The sequence below is a fragment of the Sarcophilus harrisii genome, chromosome 1 (assembly GCF_902635505.1).
Source record: "Sarcophilus harrisii chromosome 1, mSarHar1.11, whole genome shotgun sequence".
In the NCBI taxonomy this organism is placed as follows: Eukaryota; Metazoa; Chordata; class Mammalia; order Dasyuromorphia; family Dasyuridae; genus Sarcophilus; species Sarcophilus harrisii.
In genome coordinates, this window is record NC_045426.1 from 90,543,664 (window position 1) to 90,555,819 (window position 12,156).

General features: G+C 38.9%; 2 protein-coding genes across 6 annotated transcripts in view; one reads left to right on the plus strand and one right to left on the minus strand.

Annotated features, from left to right (window-relative positions):
* Positions 1–4,806, minus strand: part of KIF9 (kinesin family member 9) — a 66,967-nt gene extending 62,161 nt beyond the window's left edge. For 2 of the 3 annotated variants that reach the window (XM_012543425.3, XM_031960648.1), the window contains exons 1-3: positions 4,583–4,806; positions 1,892–3,008; positions 391–488 (exon numbers count right to left, since the gene is read on the minus strand). In XM_012543425.3, coding sequence (XP_012398879.1) covers positions 391–488; positions 1,892–1,922 — 129 coding nt within the window. In that variant the 5' untranslated portion in view covers positions 1,923–3,008; positions 4,583–4,806. The remainder of the gene's footprint in view (positions 1–390; positions 489–1,891; positions 3,009–4,582) is intronic. The other variant, XM_031960646.1, reaches the window with a different exon arrangement.
* Positions 4,807–4,935: 129 nt separating this feature from the next.
* KLHL18 (kelch like family member 18) overlaps positions 4,936–12,156 on the plus strand; it is an 80,090-nt gene continuing 72,869 nt past the window's right edge. For 2 of the 3 annotated variants that reach the window (XM_012543426.3, XM_003762197.4), the window contains exon 1: positions 4,936–5,177. In XM_012543426.3, the coding sequence (XP_012398880.2) occupies positions 5,049–5,177 (129 nt within the window). In that variant the 5' untranslated portion in view covers positions 4,936–5,048. The remainder of the gene's footprint in view (positions 5,178–12,156) is intronic. The other variant, XM_031960672.1, reaches the window with a different exon arrangement.

The following is a 12,156-nucleotide window of genomic DNA, read 5'->3' on the forward strand; positions in this document are numbered from 1 at the left end:
GAGGACAGAATTAAGAGTAATGGCTGAAAGCTGCAGAGAGGAAAATTTAGGCTTGTTTAAAGAAAATACTGTTGGATATGTTATAGAGGGGATTCTTTCCAAGTATGGTTGAAATAGATGGCCATTAAAGTCTTGACATTCTGTGATTCTTAATTTAAGGAAATACATTTTAAATCTATAAGGGCCTTTGAGTTTTCTCATCTGTAAAGTGAAGTTAGATTTGCTAATCTCTAAAGTCCTTCTAATTTTAAAATTCTATGATAAAATTTCCACCTGGACTTCAGTAGTTCTGTAACAGTATCCAACTTGGATAACATCAATCCCCCAAATGGAAACTGTAATCAACTAAGAGACACCAGTGCAAATGTAGCCATTAAAGATTATAGTTACCTTGTTGTCTTCTCCAAAGGTAATCATTTCATAAGCAAATTCATCTGTGGGTTTAACCCTTACATACGCATGTACTTTTTTTCGAGTGCCCATTTTTACTAGGGAAAAAAGGAATCTTCATTAGTACATTAAAAGATTTTATTCTTTTTAAAGGCCCACTAAACCTTTTTAATATGATCAGAAAATACTGAGGCATAAAGATTAACGTTAATTAATCTATTTTCAACTCCCCTTGATCTTTTTTTTTTCCTTTTCTTTTTAGCTAGGCAGTTAGGGTTAAGTGACTTGCCCAGGGTCACACAGCTAGTAAATTTTAAGTGTCTGAGGCCATATATAAATTTAGGTTCTTCTGCTGTCAGGGCCAATACTCTTCTTCACTGCGCCATCTTAGCTGCCCTTTGGTCTTTAAAAAAAATACTTAACATTTTGTGGCAAATTACTCAATTCTTTCTCATCAAAAATTTCCTGGTAATGTTTTTTGGTTATGAATTTTAAAAACCTTGATCTCAGAAAAAATAGAATTATAACCTAAAGAATAATAGTGGGGATAAATATGCTGCAATATGTCATCAACAACTTGAATTCAACTGGTCTAAAACTCATCATGCTGATTATTGCTTCTCAAAATGAATACAGGGCTGACCACAGAACAAAATAAGAGATGACAGCTTGGGTGGTTCATGAGAACCTATATCTCAGCGTATTCAAAGAACTAGAGGTTAATGTTGGACTAAGTCTCTAAGAAGGATATATAAGAGAAACATGGACAAGAATCATACAGATTAAGAGTATGGGGGGTGGGTTGCTATCTATATAAGGAAGAGAGATCCCTCCCCTTCCTTCATAATTTCAAAATCACAGATTTATCAAAGCATGACAAGTTTAACCTTTATAATTTTTTTTTAAAAATAAAAGCCTCAAATATTTTCATTGTGTTTCCAAATTAAGGGAAATTTAAAACAAGATATCATTTGTCTGGCTTGCATTGATCTATGTGGTTAGTATGGCAATAGAAAGAGGCTGAGTTTTTTGGCTAAAGTACATTTTTGTCATCTAACCCTTTGGAAGAAATCATATCATCACATGTTGGCATTTATACTTTCCAAGTATATAAAGAGTATCTTCTGGCATTATTTCAAAAGGGAGAAAAACCTATAGTTCCTTTGAAAGGCGGCAAGATGCTCAAGTGCCCAGAAACACCCCTGGGACTCCCAGCATAAGGAAGGGCAAATCCATCATCTTCCACACTTCCTATCTCCTCCTCTGTCCTTCAATCTTGCTTGCTATATCCCTCCTATACAACTTGCTAGCTCCAACCTCACTCACATATTTAAATCAATAAATTCTCCAAAGAAATGTCCTTCCTTGCCACTTAGCCACACCCACTACTCCATAAAACATGCAAGGTCTTCAAGAGTAAGCCCACCCAAGATAACTCCTCTACCCCAGGCATCCCCTCAATACCCGGTATTGAGCTGATGCTGTGTTGTTTGGAACTTACTGATCCGCCGCTTGTCTTTACGTCTCTTCATTGGAATGTTCGGTCTCCCCAATTAGATTTTAAGCTTCTTGAGGGCAGGGGCTGCGTCTTTTATTTCTTATGAATCCCTCCCCACAATGTCTAGATATATGCTCAGCATACAGCAGATGCTCAAAAAATGCTTGTGGACAGTGATGACCATTGTTAGACATCGGAAAGTAGTTGAGTCTCCACACTCAATTCCGTCTTCTTGTTTTACTAAGAGAACATTTCTCACATCCAGATGTGTTTTCTTTCTGTTCGTTTCCTTCATGTGCATGTGGGTTCATTCTTTCCACTGGGACCATTCTACCTGCTGAGCTCTTAACCCTTTCTTTTTCCTGATACCCAACTCTTTCAGTGGAGAAAAACTTCCTCTTATCTTAATAAACTCTTTCAGTCTTTTGCATACATAGCACAGTCCAGAAAGACCACCATGTCACCATTCAGAAAAACTGGTTTTAAGGCCCTTGGCTAAGCGACCTTCAAGATACATGACCTTTGTCAAACCACTTTAGACCTCTGTGCCTCTATTTCTTCACTGTAACATGAAGTCAAACTAGACAACTTCTATCTAATCAGATAACCTGAACATTCTCTGAGTCATCACTCCCTACCTTTATTATCTTTTATAAGTAATTTCAGGAACTCCTAATTTTTTCTTTCCTTGCTCTATAAGTGCATTTCCTGGGTACTTCTCAGTAAGGGCATAACTGCATTATTGAAAAAACAATAAGTTGCTAAATCCAGATAATGTAAAGGTTGGAATAGTAGGCAGAAGCTAACAAGATAAATGCAAAATATTTAGTTTTTTAAAAGAAATTTTTTTTTCCAAACAATCAATTGTACATGTACTGAATAGGGGAAGTGAGACTTTCAAGTGAAAAAATCATTGGTGAGTTTAGTGGACTATATTGTGTTCAGTATAAGCCTTGTTCTGTTCAGCATTTTGTTAATGACTTGGATGATGGCACAGATGAGGTATCTATCAAATCTGGAGATGACATAAAGATGAGAGGGAGAGTTTAATGCTCTGGTTGACAAAACTGGGATCCCAAAAGATCTCCACTTGCTGAAGCGATGGACCGGATCTAATGAGCTGAAATTCAATAGAAGTGTGTAAATTCCTACACTTGATTTCAAAAAGTCAATTGTACAAGTACAGAATGGGGAAGACATGGCAAGACAACAGCATGTATGAAAAAAGATTGTATTCTAAGAGATTGGAAGTATAATACAAACCAGCATTGAGATATAAAAGCATGTGCAAACATACATTTTTTTTAAATCAATCTCTGATTACATTAGGAGGAATCCTGTCCAATTTAGATTAGCATCTTCTCTTGAATTGACATAAGTTTTTTGCCTAGAGCATTGAGAAGTAAAAGCTACATGTACCAGATATAAAACCTAGACCCAGGTCTTTCTGAGCATGAGGCCAGCTCTATAAGCACATCAAACTGCCTCTTTAATGTAATCTGAGGCTTTATTAATTGAAGCAAAGTGTTCAGGAAAGGGGAGAGAGTAATCCCAGCATCCTCTGCCTTGGTCAGATCACAAATGAATTCCCTTCTGAACATCATACTTAAGAACAAAATAGGCTGTTGCATGTTCAAAAGAGGATGTTCCTTCAAGTAGAAAGAAACTGGAACCGATATGTCAGGAAAAAAGATAAATGAAAATAAAACAAAAACTAAGTGGCTACACTGTTTTATCCTGGATAAAGAATTTTCAATCTTGAACAAGCCACTTCTTTGCTGTAAATTATTTCTTTTTAAATTATGGGTTGGCTTTAGTGACCTCTAAGGTCCCTTCTAGCTCCAAATCTATAACTCTGTGATCCTTACAGTGATGATATATTTCTTCCGTATCAATAAGCTTCTTTCTCCAGAAGTCTTGATTCTTTTCAGTGTGGCCAGGCATTATTAATCTGGGGTCCAAGGAACTTGTTTTAAAAATATATATTTTAGAAGGAATTCACTATACTTGATTGGCTTCTTTTGAGATCCTGTTTTTTATGTATTTAAAAACATTATTCTCAGAAGGGATCCATACCACAATACATCGCTGGGGCCCTGGCTTTGAATCTCAACTCTCATACTTACTGGCTGGGTGATTCTGGGTCTGATTCCTTCTTTAATATCAGGGTCAAATCATTCTTGCACTTATTACCTCTCAGAATCATAGTGAGGGGAAAGCCCCTGGTACTTCGAAGAACTATCCAAACGGAAGTTTTCCATTCCACAGAGGCAGAGACCAGCAAGGTGAATTTGGAGTGAGAAGCAGCAGATTAAAATACTACTTTTACGCTTCCTAGCTGCAAGTCTCCAGCTGTGTCTGAAGGCGTTAGTTCTACGAGGTGGTCTGTCCGGTCCCTTCCAGGTCTGATCGTTTATATTCTGCCGTTTCCCCCAGTTTTCAGACTGGCCACGCTTATTCCCCCAGGGATAGCCTCAGTTTCCTTATCTGTACAATGGGGGACAGTGGACCTTTCTGACAGATTTGCGGCGGGGAAAGCGCCTAGAAGCGCTCTAGAAATGGAGGGGGGCGGGGCTATTCGTATTTGAGACTTTGTCCTCTTCTCCCCTCCCCCTTCCTCTTCCTTCTGGGGAGAGAGCCCTGGCGCTGCTCTGGGCCTCCCGCACGCAGGCCTGCCTCTTCTCCCCTCCTTACCCTTCACAGTCAGCCCCACTACACTCCGCGGAGAGTAGGGACACCACCAGGTCCGAGAGCGGCCACACAGGCAGCGGCAGCGGGGAGCAGCAGCGACCTTGCTAGGTCCCACACTCCGGCAGTAAACCAGCCTGCTCCAAGGCGGGAAACGGAATATTCAGCGCTCTGTGGCGCAGAGATGTGTATACCGTCGCTATGGTGACGTGACGCTACCTGGAATCTCGGGAAACACTCGAAGGGGCGGGGAAAAGGGAGTCGAAAGATAGGGTGGGCGGGGCTTCCTGAGACCGGCGAGAGGGAGGGTGGCTCTAAGCCGGAAGTAAAATTAGGTGTTTCCGGGAGGCGGAGCTACGGCGGCCGCTCGGGGCCGCACCTGTCCTAAGCCGCCCGGCTAGTGCAGTTGGGTCGCTGAAGGGGGAAGTCTCTTGGCCGCCGCAGTTGCGGCCGGCCTCGGGGGTGGGGGAAGATGGTGGAGGACGGCGTGGAGGAGCTGGAAGATCTCGTGCACTTTTCTGTGTCGGAGCTGCCGAGCCGGGGATACGGGGTGATGGAGGAAATCCGGCGGCAGGGGAAGCTGTGCGATGTGACCCTGAAGGTGCCGGGGCCGGCGGGATGGGAGGGGAAGGGGAAGTGTGAGAGGAGAGACAGATACCGAGGGAGAAGGAGATAGGGTGGGGGGAGGAAGGGAAGGGGAATTAGGGTGGGGAGGAGAAAAAGAAGGGGAAGTGAGAGGAGAAAGACGGGAGGGCAGCCTAGAGAGAGAGGAGGGAGAGGTAGTGGAGGAGAGAGGGGAGATGGAGAGGAAAAAAGGGCGAGGGAGAAAGTGGAGGGAAAGATGAGAAAGAAGGGGAGAGAGGAGTGGGGAAGAGAAAGGGAAGAGGGAATAAGGAGAGCGAGGGGAGCAGAAAGGAGAGAGATGGGAGAAATGGGTGGAAGAAAAAGAGAAAAAAGAGGACAGAGAAGAAACGGGGAGGGGAGAGAGAAGAGAAGAGAGAGAGATTGGAGAAAGAATGAAGGAGGAGACAAAGAAAAGAGAGATGAGGGGAGAAAGAAGGGAGGGTGGGAGAAAAGGGAAAGGGATAGGAAAAATGGGAAGCGGAGAAGAAGGGAAAAGGGAGAGGAAGTTGAGAGGGATGGAAAAAAGGAAGAGAGAGGAGAGATGGAAGAAAAAAGGAAGAGAAAAGTTAGAGGTAAGAGAAGAGGGAGAGGGGAAAGGCATTAAAGGAGAGTTAAGGAAGAGAGATGGGAAAGGAGAAAGGAGGCAGAAGAAGGGACAGATGGTGGAGGACTGAAAAAAAAAGATGAGAAAATGGAGTGAAAGAAGGGACAGAACAGAGAAGGAAGAGAGTTCAAGGAAAAATGATAGGAAAGGAGACTTGGAGCAGCAAGGAGAATGGAGGAGACAGAAAAGGGATGGTGAGAAAGGAATCTGGGTTTGTGGGAGTGGAGAAGGGGGGTTATTCAACGAGAGTGACAGTGTGAGGACTCAGATGTGCATTGGACCTTGGAGAGTTTGAGACAAATGAGAAGAGAGGGAGAAAGAAGAAGGAAAAAAGAAAAAATACGTAGAGTTTGAGAAAGGGGAGAGGATGGTTAATGGATAATGGGAGATGGCTGTTGTGAGGGGAAGACCAGAGGGTTTTAGGTACAAAAAGAAGTTTTGGGAGAGATTTGAAATATTTGAGGATGTAAAAAGGAAAACCCTCGACTAATCTACATTTAATTGAGAAAATTTGTGTTTTTGAAGGGGAGGAAAGTGTTATTCGGTTTTGGGGGCCCAGAAATCAGGTTCAAATGAAAGAAGTTGAATAGATATGAAGGATTTTGAGGTTGAGTGAGTAACTTACAATTTTCCATTAAACAACAGAAGTTATTGGAAATATATAAATAGAGGAAACATGTGATATAGTGGTATTTCAGGATGAATGAAAAAAGGAGATTATGGAATGAAAAGAAACTAGCAACTCTTTTGGGATTGGGATACTTGTATCAGATTTGCCCATTGTGATGTGGGAGGGAGCAGAAAAAGAACTTCTCTTGGAAATATTATGTAAGAGGAAAAAAAAATTCTGGTTTCATTAACTCCTGAATAACACAGGAAAGAGAAAAGAATTGAAGTTGCTGCTTTTGTGTGATTCCTTGTTAGTGAATAATATTCAGAAGTTTTGTCTGATGTTTAAAGTCTCCAACAACCTGATACCACTTTGCCTTTCCAGCTTTATATCAGTATTCTTCTTCACTTTTCATTGTCTCCCAGCCAAAGTGGACATTGCTCTGTTTCTGTCCTTTAGTCTCATGTCTCAATGATTTTGCTAATGTGGAAATATGCTATCTCTTCTCTACTCACCTGTTGAATTTCTACATGTCCTTTTAATGTCCAACTCAAATGCTATCTCCTATAGGATGCTTTCCCCAAGCCTTTGTTTCATTTCCTCTTCTGGTAGAGATTCTTTAGAGTTTTCATCTCGTTTGTCTTGTAATTCCTTATATTCTATACTCTACTTTTATTAATGTCAAACATTATATCTATTTTTATCTATGTTTGTTTCTAATTCTTGTTCTTGACTATACAATCTTGAGGGCTGAGATCGTACTTGATTTAAACTTTTTTTCCGTGCTATGTATACAGCAGACACTTAGTAAATGTTTGTTGTATTTGTTATATTAATAGTTATCTCATATAATCAGACTTAACACATATATCAATCTCAATCACTTAGAACTATCCTATTTTCTTTTTATTTAAACTCTGAAATTTCATTGTGACCATAATCTCCTATGTTCATTCCATCAAACTCTCATGTCTCACACTTTAACTATTTTTTGTTTTCTAATTCTTTGACTCTGCTCACTTTTCCAAACCTATCACCCCACATCTTATTGTTGGACATATTCTACTTTTTAACCTATCTTGCTTCTTGACCCAGGCTGTCAAATGTTATTAGATAAAGTCACAGAACCAGGATGACTCCATTATCAATTTCTGCACCCTTTTTTTATTCTGTTCCTAGTAAATTCCTGATCATCTTGCTCATGTCAAGTTTTAAGCCTTTTCACTTTTCTCAAGTTCTCCTCCATTCTTTTCTAAGAATATAGAAGTGGTTTAACTTGGGCTGCCCCAGCTTTGCTTCTTGTCTCTCTAAATTTCTGAATCTTCACATATTATCTCATCCTTTCTGTCTTTCTCCAAAAAATTACTGAGCAGCTTTCTTTCGAAACCCGATTCTTCTACTTGTTTCTTCCTTGTATCTCTTCCTGCTTTTTCACCTCCTTGTTTTCAGTTAAGTATTCCTCTTATATCTATGATCTCTCCTTTTTTGCTCTTTTCATCCCTTTTGCCTGCAAACCTATTCTGGTTCTCCCTTTCCTAAAGAAAAACCTTCCCTAGACACTGCTAACTTCTTAAGCTACCATTTTTTTCCTCTTCCTTGAGCTCTTCAACTTAACTGAATGTATAGGCTACCATCACGCTTCCACTTCCTTTCATCATTTTCATACTTAAAACTCTTTGCAATCAGGCTTTTCCCAGCACTGTACTTAGACTTGTTCATTCACTCATAATCAGGTAAGTCAAGCAGCCTTTTCTCAGTCCTCAGCTTCCTTGATCTCTTTACACCTTTGATACTGTTGTTTTCTCTTCCTCCCTTAACTTTGGTGAGTGACAGTACTCTTCTTGTTCTTCTCTAGCTATTCCTTCTTACCGGCTTTTCTTCTAAAGGTTAGCATTCCTTAAGCCTCTGTTCTTAGTTTTCATGTCACTATATGTTCGTTTTAAAAACTTCTGTTTCTTTAATCTCTGTGCACATAATAATAGCAGCTGACACTTTAACGTTTATGAAGAACTGCTTTATGTGATTTTTCTCATTTACCTTCACATTAGTATCTTGAGGTGTATTACCTATGGGTGTATTACCCTTTGTCCTTTTCTAGAGATGTTGTTTGAAAGGAAGACTTGGAGAAATTAATTGACTCAATTTTGAACACAGCTAGTAAGTGTCTAGTAACCTAGTAAGGTGAGACTTGAATCTTGTTCTAATGTAGAAAAGTATTCCTATTATTTTTCTTTATCTCCAAAAAGTTGCTTCTCACCTAAAATTCTCTGAGCCTAGGCCCACATTATCCTAGTGGGATATCTTTTATGTCTCATGTTTGAACTTGGATGGAGTACAATATTATAATATTGCCTTTTTGCCTACTATCTATGCTGGGTGCACCATTTCTTATCAAAATCATTTTAAAAGTAAAATATTTTGGTCTGGAATCTTGTTCAGCCTTTTTGTTTATTTTTGTTTGTTTGTTTTTTTGTTAATACAAAGTTGCTTGATGATGTAATTTAAATTGGACAAGGAAGTATTCCCCAATAGGAATGTAATTGGATGACATGTTAACACATGCCATTTGTATGCTACATACATTATCATATTGTGTTACATTAGCAAATTCATTTGGAATTGATGTAACTACTTATTAAGGAATGATCTATTTATAGATTCTATTGATCTTAGTATCTCTATGAAAATGCTTTTTAGCAGTGTCATATTTAATACAAGGGGCAAAAATATGTTCAGACATTTAGAAAGAAAAGCCACATGTTTCAGAAGAAATGTTGAAACTTTACAGCTGATCCTTTGAACTGTTCTTTTCCTTCTAATTTAGGAATATGGGCCAATTACTTTCCCCCAAAGTACCTGCTTTTAAATGTGTGGGTTCTTGTATGTGTATGCATATTAATATATAAAGCACTCCCATCTACCCCTCATTATATCCACTTAGTCCTTTGGGGCTCCTCCACAGTAACTTATTAGAATTAACTTTTAGAGAATCCTGCAGAAACACAGAACTGGACAGATCTTTTTAGCACAAATAATTAATCATTCAGAAATCAACCTTGGTCTCATTCCAATCATTTATTGGGAAATTCTGGTCAAAGCCTCAGTGTGAATCATGTGACTGAAGTTTCCCCCGACTACAGTATGGGTGGGGATCAGCAGTGAGAGGTACACCCTGGAAAATTGAGTTACAAGCTGAGCAGCATTCGTTGGGACTCACCCTAAGGCTTTTGGAGGTTATTCAGTTGGGGGGTGGGGGGGAGGGAGCGGGGATTGTGGAGTCAGCATTTTGTGCTACTGTTTTGCTGCATGTAATACCTTTAGGATATTTACATGAGATTGAATCCTTTGTTCTACTAGCTAATTTCTGCCTCAGCCTTTGAGCTCCTATAGATTGATTCATAGAGAAAGAATCCAGATTTTGGTGTGTTGTTGTCTCTCCTCCCTTGTAACATGCTTCAAATAATGCAAGAAGCAATTTCCTAAGAAGAACATTTGCTGGGAATGAGTACTTCTCCTTCTTGAAAAGATTCGGAGCTTGTACCTTTTTTTGTCATAAGCATAAGGAAAATAACCTCTAAAATACTGCTTATATCTTTGTACTGCATAGTCATCCCTTTCTCTCTCACACTACTTCTGGTCATTTTACTTTAGTCTACTATAGGAAATGAAAGGGGAAGGGATGAATGAAAGTTATGTACTTTGAATGAGGGTTCTTTTTTTTATAGCTTTTTATTTACAAGATATATGCATGGGTAATTTTTCAGCATTGACAATTGCAAAACCTTTTGTTCCAAATTTTCCCCTCCTTCCTCCCCTCCCCCAGATGGCAGGTTGACCAATACATGTTAAATATGTTAAATACAATATATGTATACATGTCCATACAGTTATTTTGTTGTACAAAAAGAATTGGACTTTGAAATAGTGTACAGTTACCTGTGAAGGAAATCAAAAATGCAGGCGGAGAAAAATAGAGGGATTGGGAATTCTATGTAGTGGTTCATACTCATTTCCCAAAGTTCTTTTGCTGAGTGTAGCTGGTTCAATTCATTACTGCTCTATTGGAACTCATTTGGTTCATCTCATTGTTGAAGAGGGTCATGTCCATCAGAATTGATCGTAATATAGTATTGTTGTTGCAGTATATAATGATCTCCTGGACCTGCTCATTTTACTCAGCATCAGTTCATGTAAGTTTCTCCAGGTCTTTTTGAAATCATCCTGCTGGTCATTTCTTACAAAAAAAATTGATGAGGGTTCTTGAAAATGTCAGTCAAGTCATATCATAATCTTTTAAAGTTTTCATCAAATAGGATCAAGCTCTTGATGGTGGTATCTTAAAGAGCCTCAATCTCTTTGATTTTACCAATTACTAATGCAGATAGTAGTCTCTCCATGCCTTAGTAAAAAAGCTTTTGTGGTTTTGTGAGCTGCTGTGGTTGAAGATATTTATCATTGCTAGACCCCTGATGATAACACATGCAGTTCTTGCTAGATACATTCAATGAAGTCTTTCCAGCTTGTGTAGGGCTTGGGCTTTGTTAGCCTGGCCTTTGAAAACTTGGAGTAACCTCCATGCAATAGTGAAGCATCTGAAGATGACTTTAGTGGAAGGGTAGAAATGGAAACACATTCCTTTTTATCTTCTTAGCTATCTTTTTCTGAAGACTATTGCCACAGTGTTCAACTGTTTTCCAACTGTTGGAAAGCTTCTAAGTATTTAAAAACAAAACAAAATAGCCAAGTAATCTAGGAAAAAGAGTAATACCTGAACTTCAACTCTAGACCATCCTGGGACTATTTCTATAGGTGATCAGATATCTTACATGAAAGAGATGCACAATAAATTTTGTCTTCCTTCTTTAACATTCACTTGTCTGAGTTCTGCTAGAACTTTAGAAACAGTTTGAGACGTAAAAAAAAAAAAAAAAAAAAAAAAAAAAAACTGCATTTTTACCCCATCGTTATTTTATAACTGAATAAAAATTGAGACTGCAGCATGTCAGACCAGAGGAACTGTAGAATGTAAGATTTTTAGAGATAATGTAATGTAGTTTTCATTTTATAGATGAGGAAATTGAACTGTAGAGAGAGGGAGTGATTGGAACTAGCTCACACAATTATTTAGTGACAAAACTGCATCTAGAATCTAGTTCTTCTGACTCATTCCAGTGGGTTTTTTTCCCCCTCTGTTCTATCAAAGTTTCTCTGAAGATACATGTGTTTCTCTTGGGTTTGAAGGATTTTATTTAAGGTTTTGAAAATGAAGGGTCAGAGTTGGGCCTTACCTGTTTGCAAAATAAATGGTTCAAACTTAACCTGGTCTATTAGTAGTATTAGGTGCGAGGCACATTGGTGGTAACTGGTAAAGTGACCAGAGAACATAAAAAAAGTCTATTTATGCCTTACCAAAAAATAAGCTAACTGTAGATCTTCATATAACTCTTCAAGTTCAAATCAGTGGCACTTGACATTTCAAGTCTGCTGTGTGCTAAGGCACTTTACTACATTCTAGAGAAAGAAAGATAAAAGTACCATAGTTCTGACCCTTGTTATTGAAGCATCAGGAAAGCTAGGAGAAGTAGCCACAAGAAAAGGTCCTCTGCTTTTGTGGTTTTGACATGGACCATCGGTATCAAACTGAAATAGAAATGAGGATACCTAAGGATATTTAAGAAAACCACACATATTTATAGATTTCTTTTGTTGTTGTTGTTACTATATCAATATATAGATCAAAGA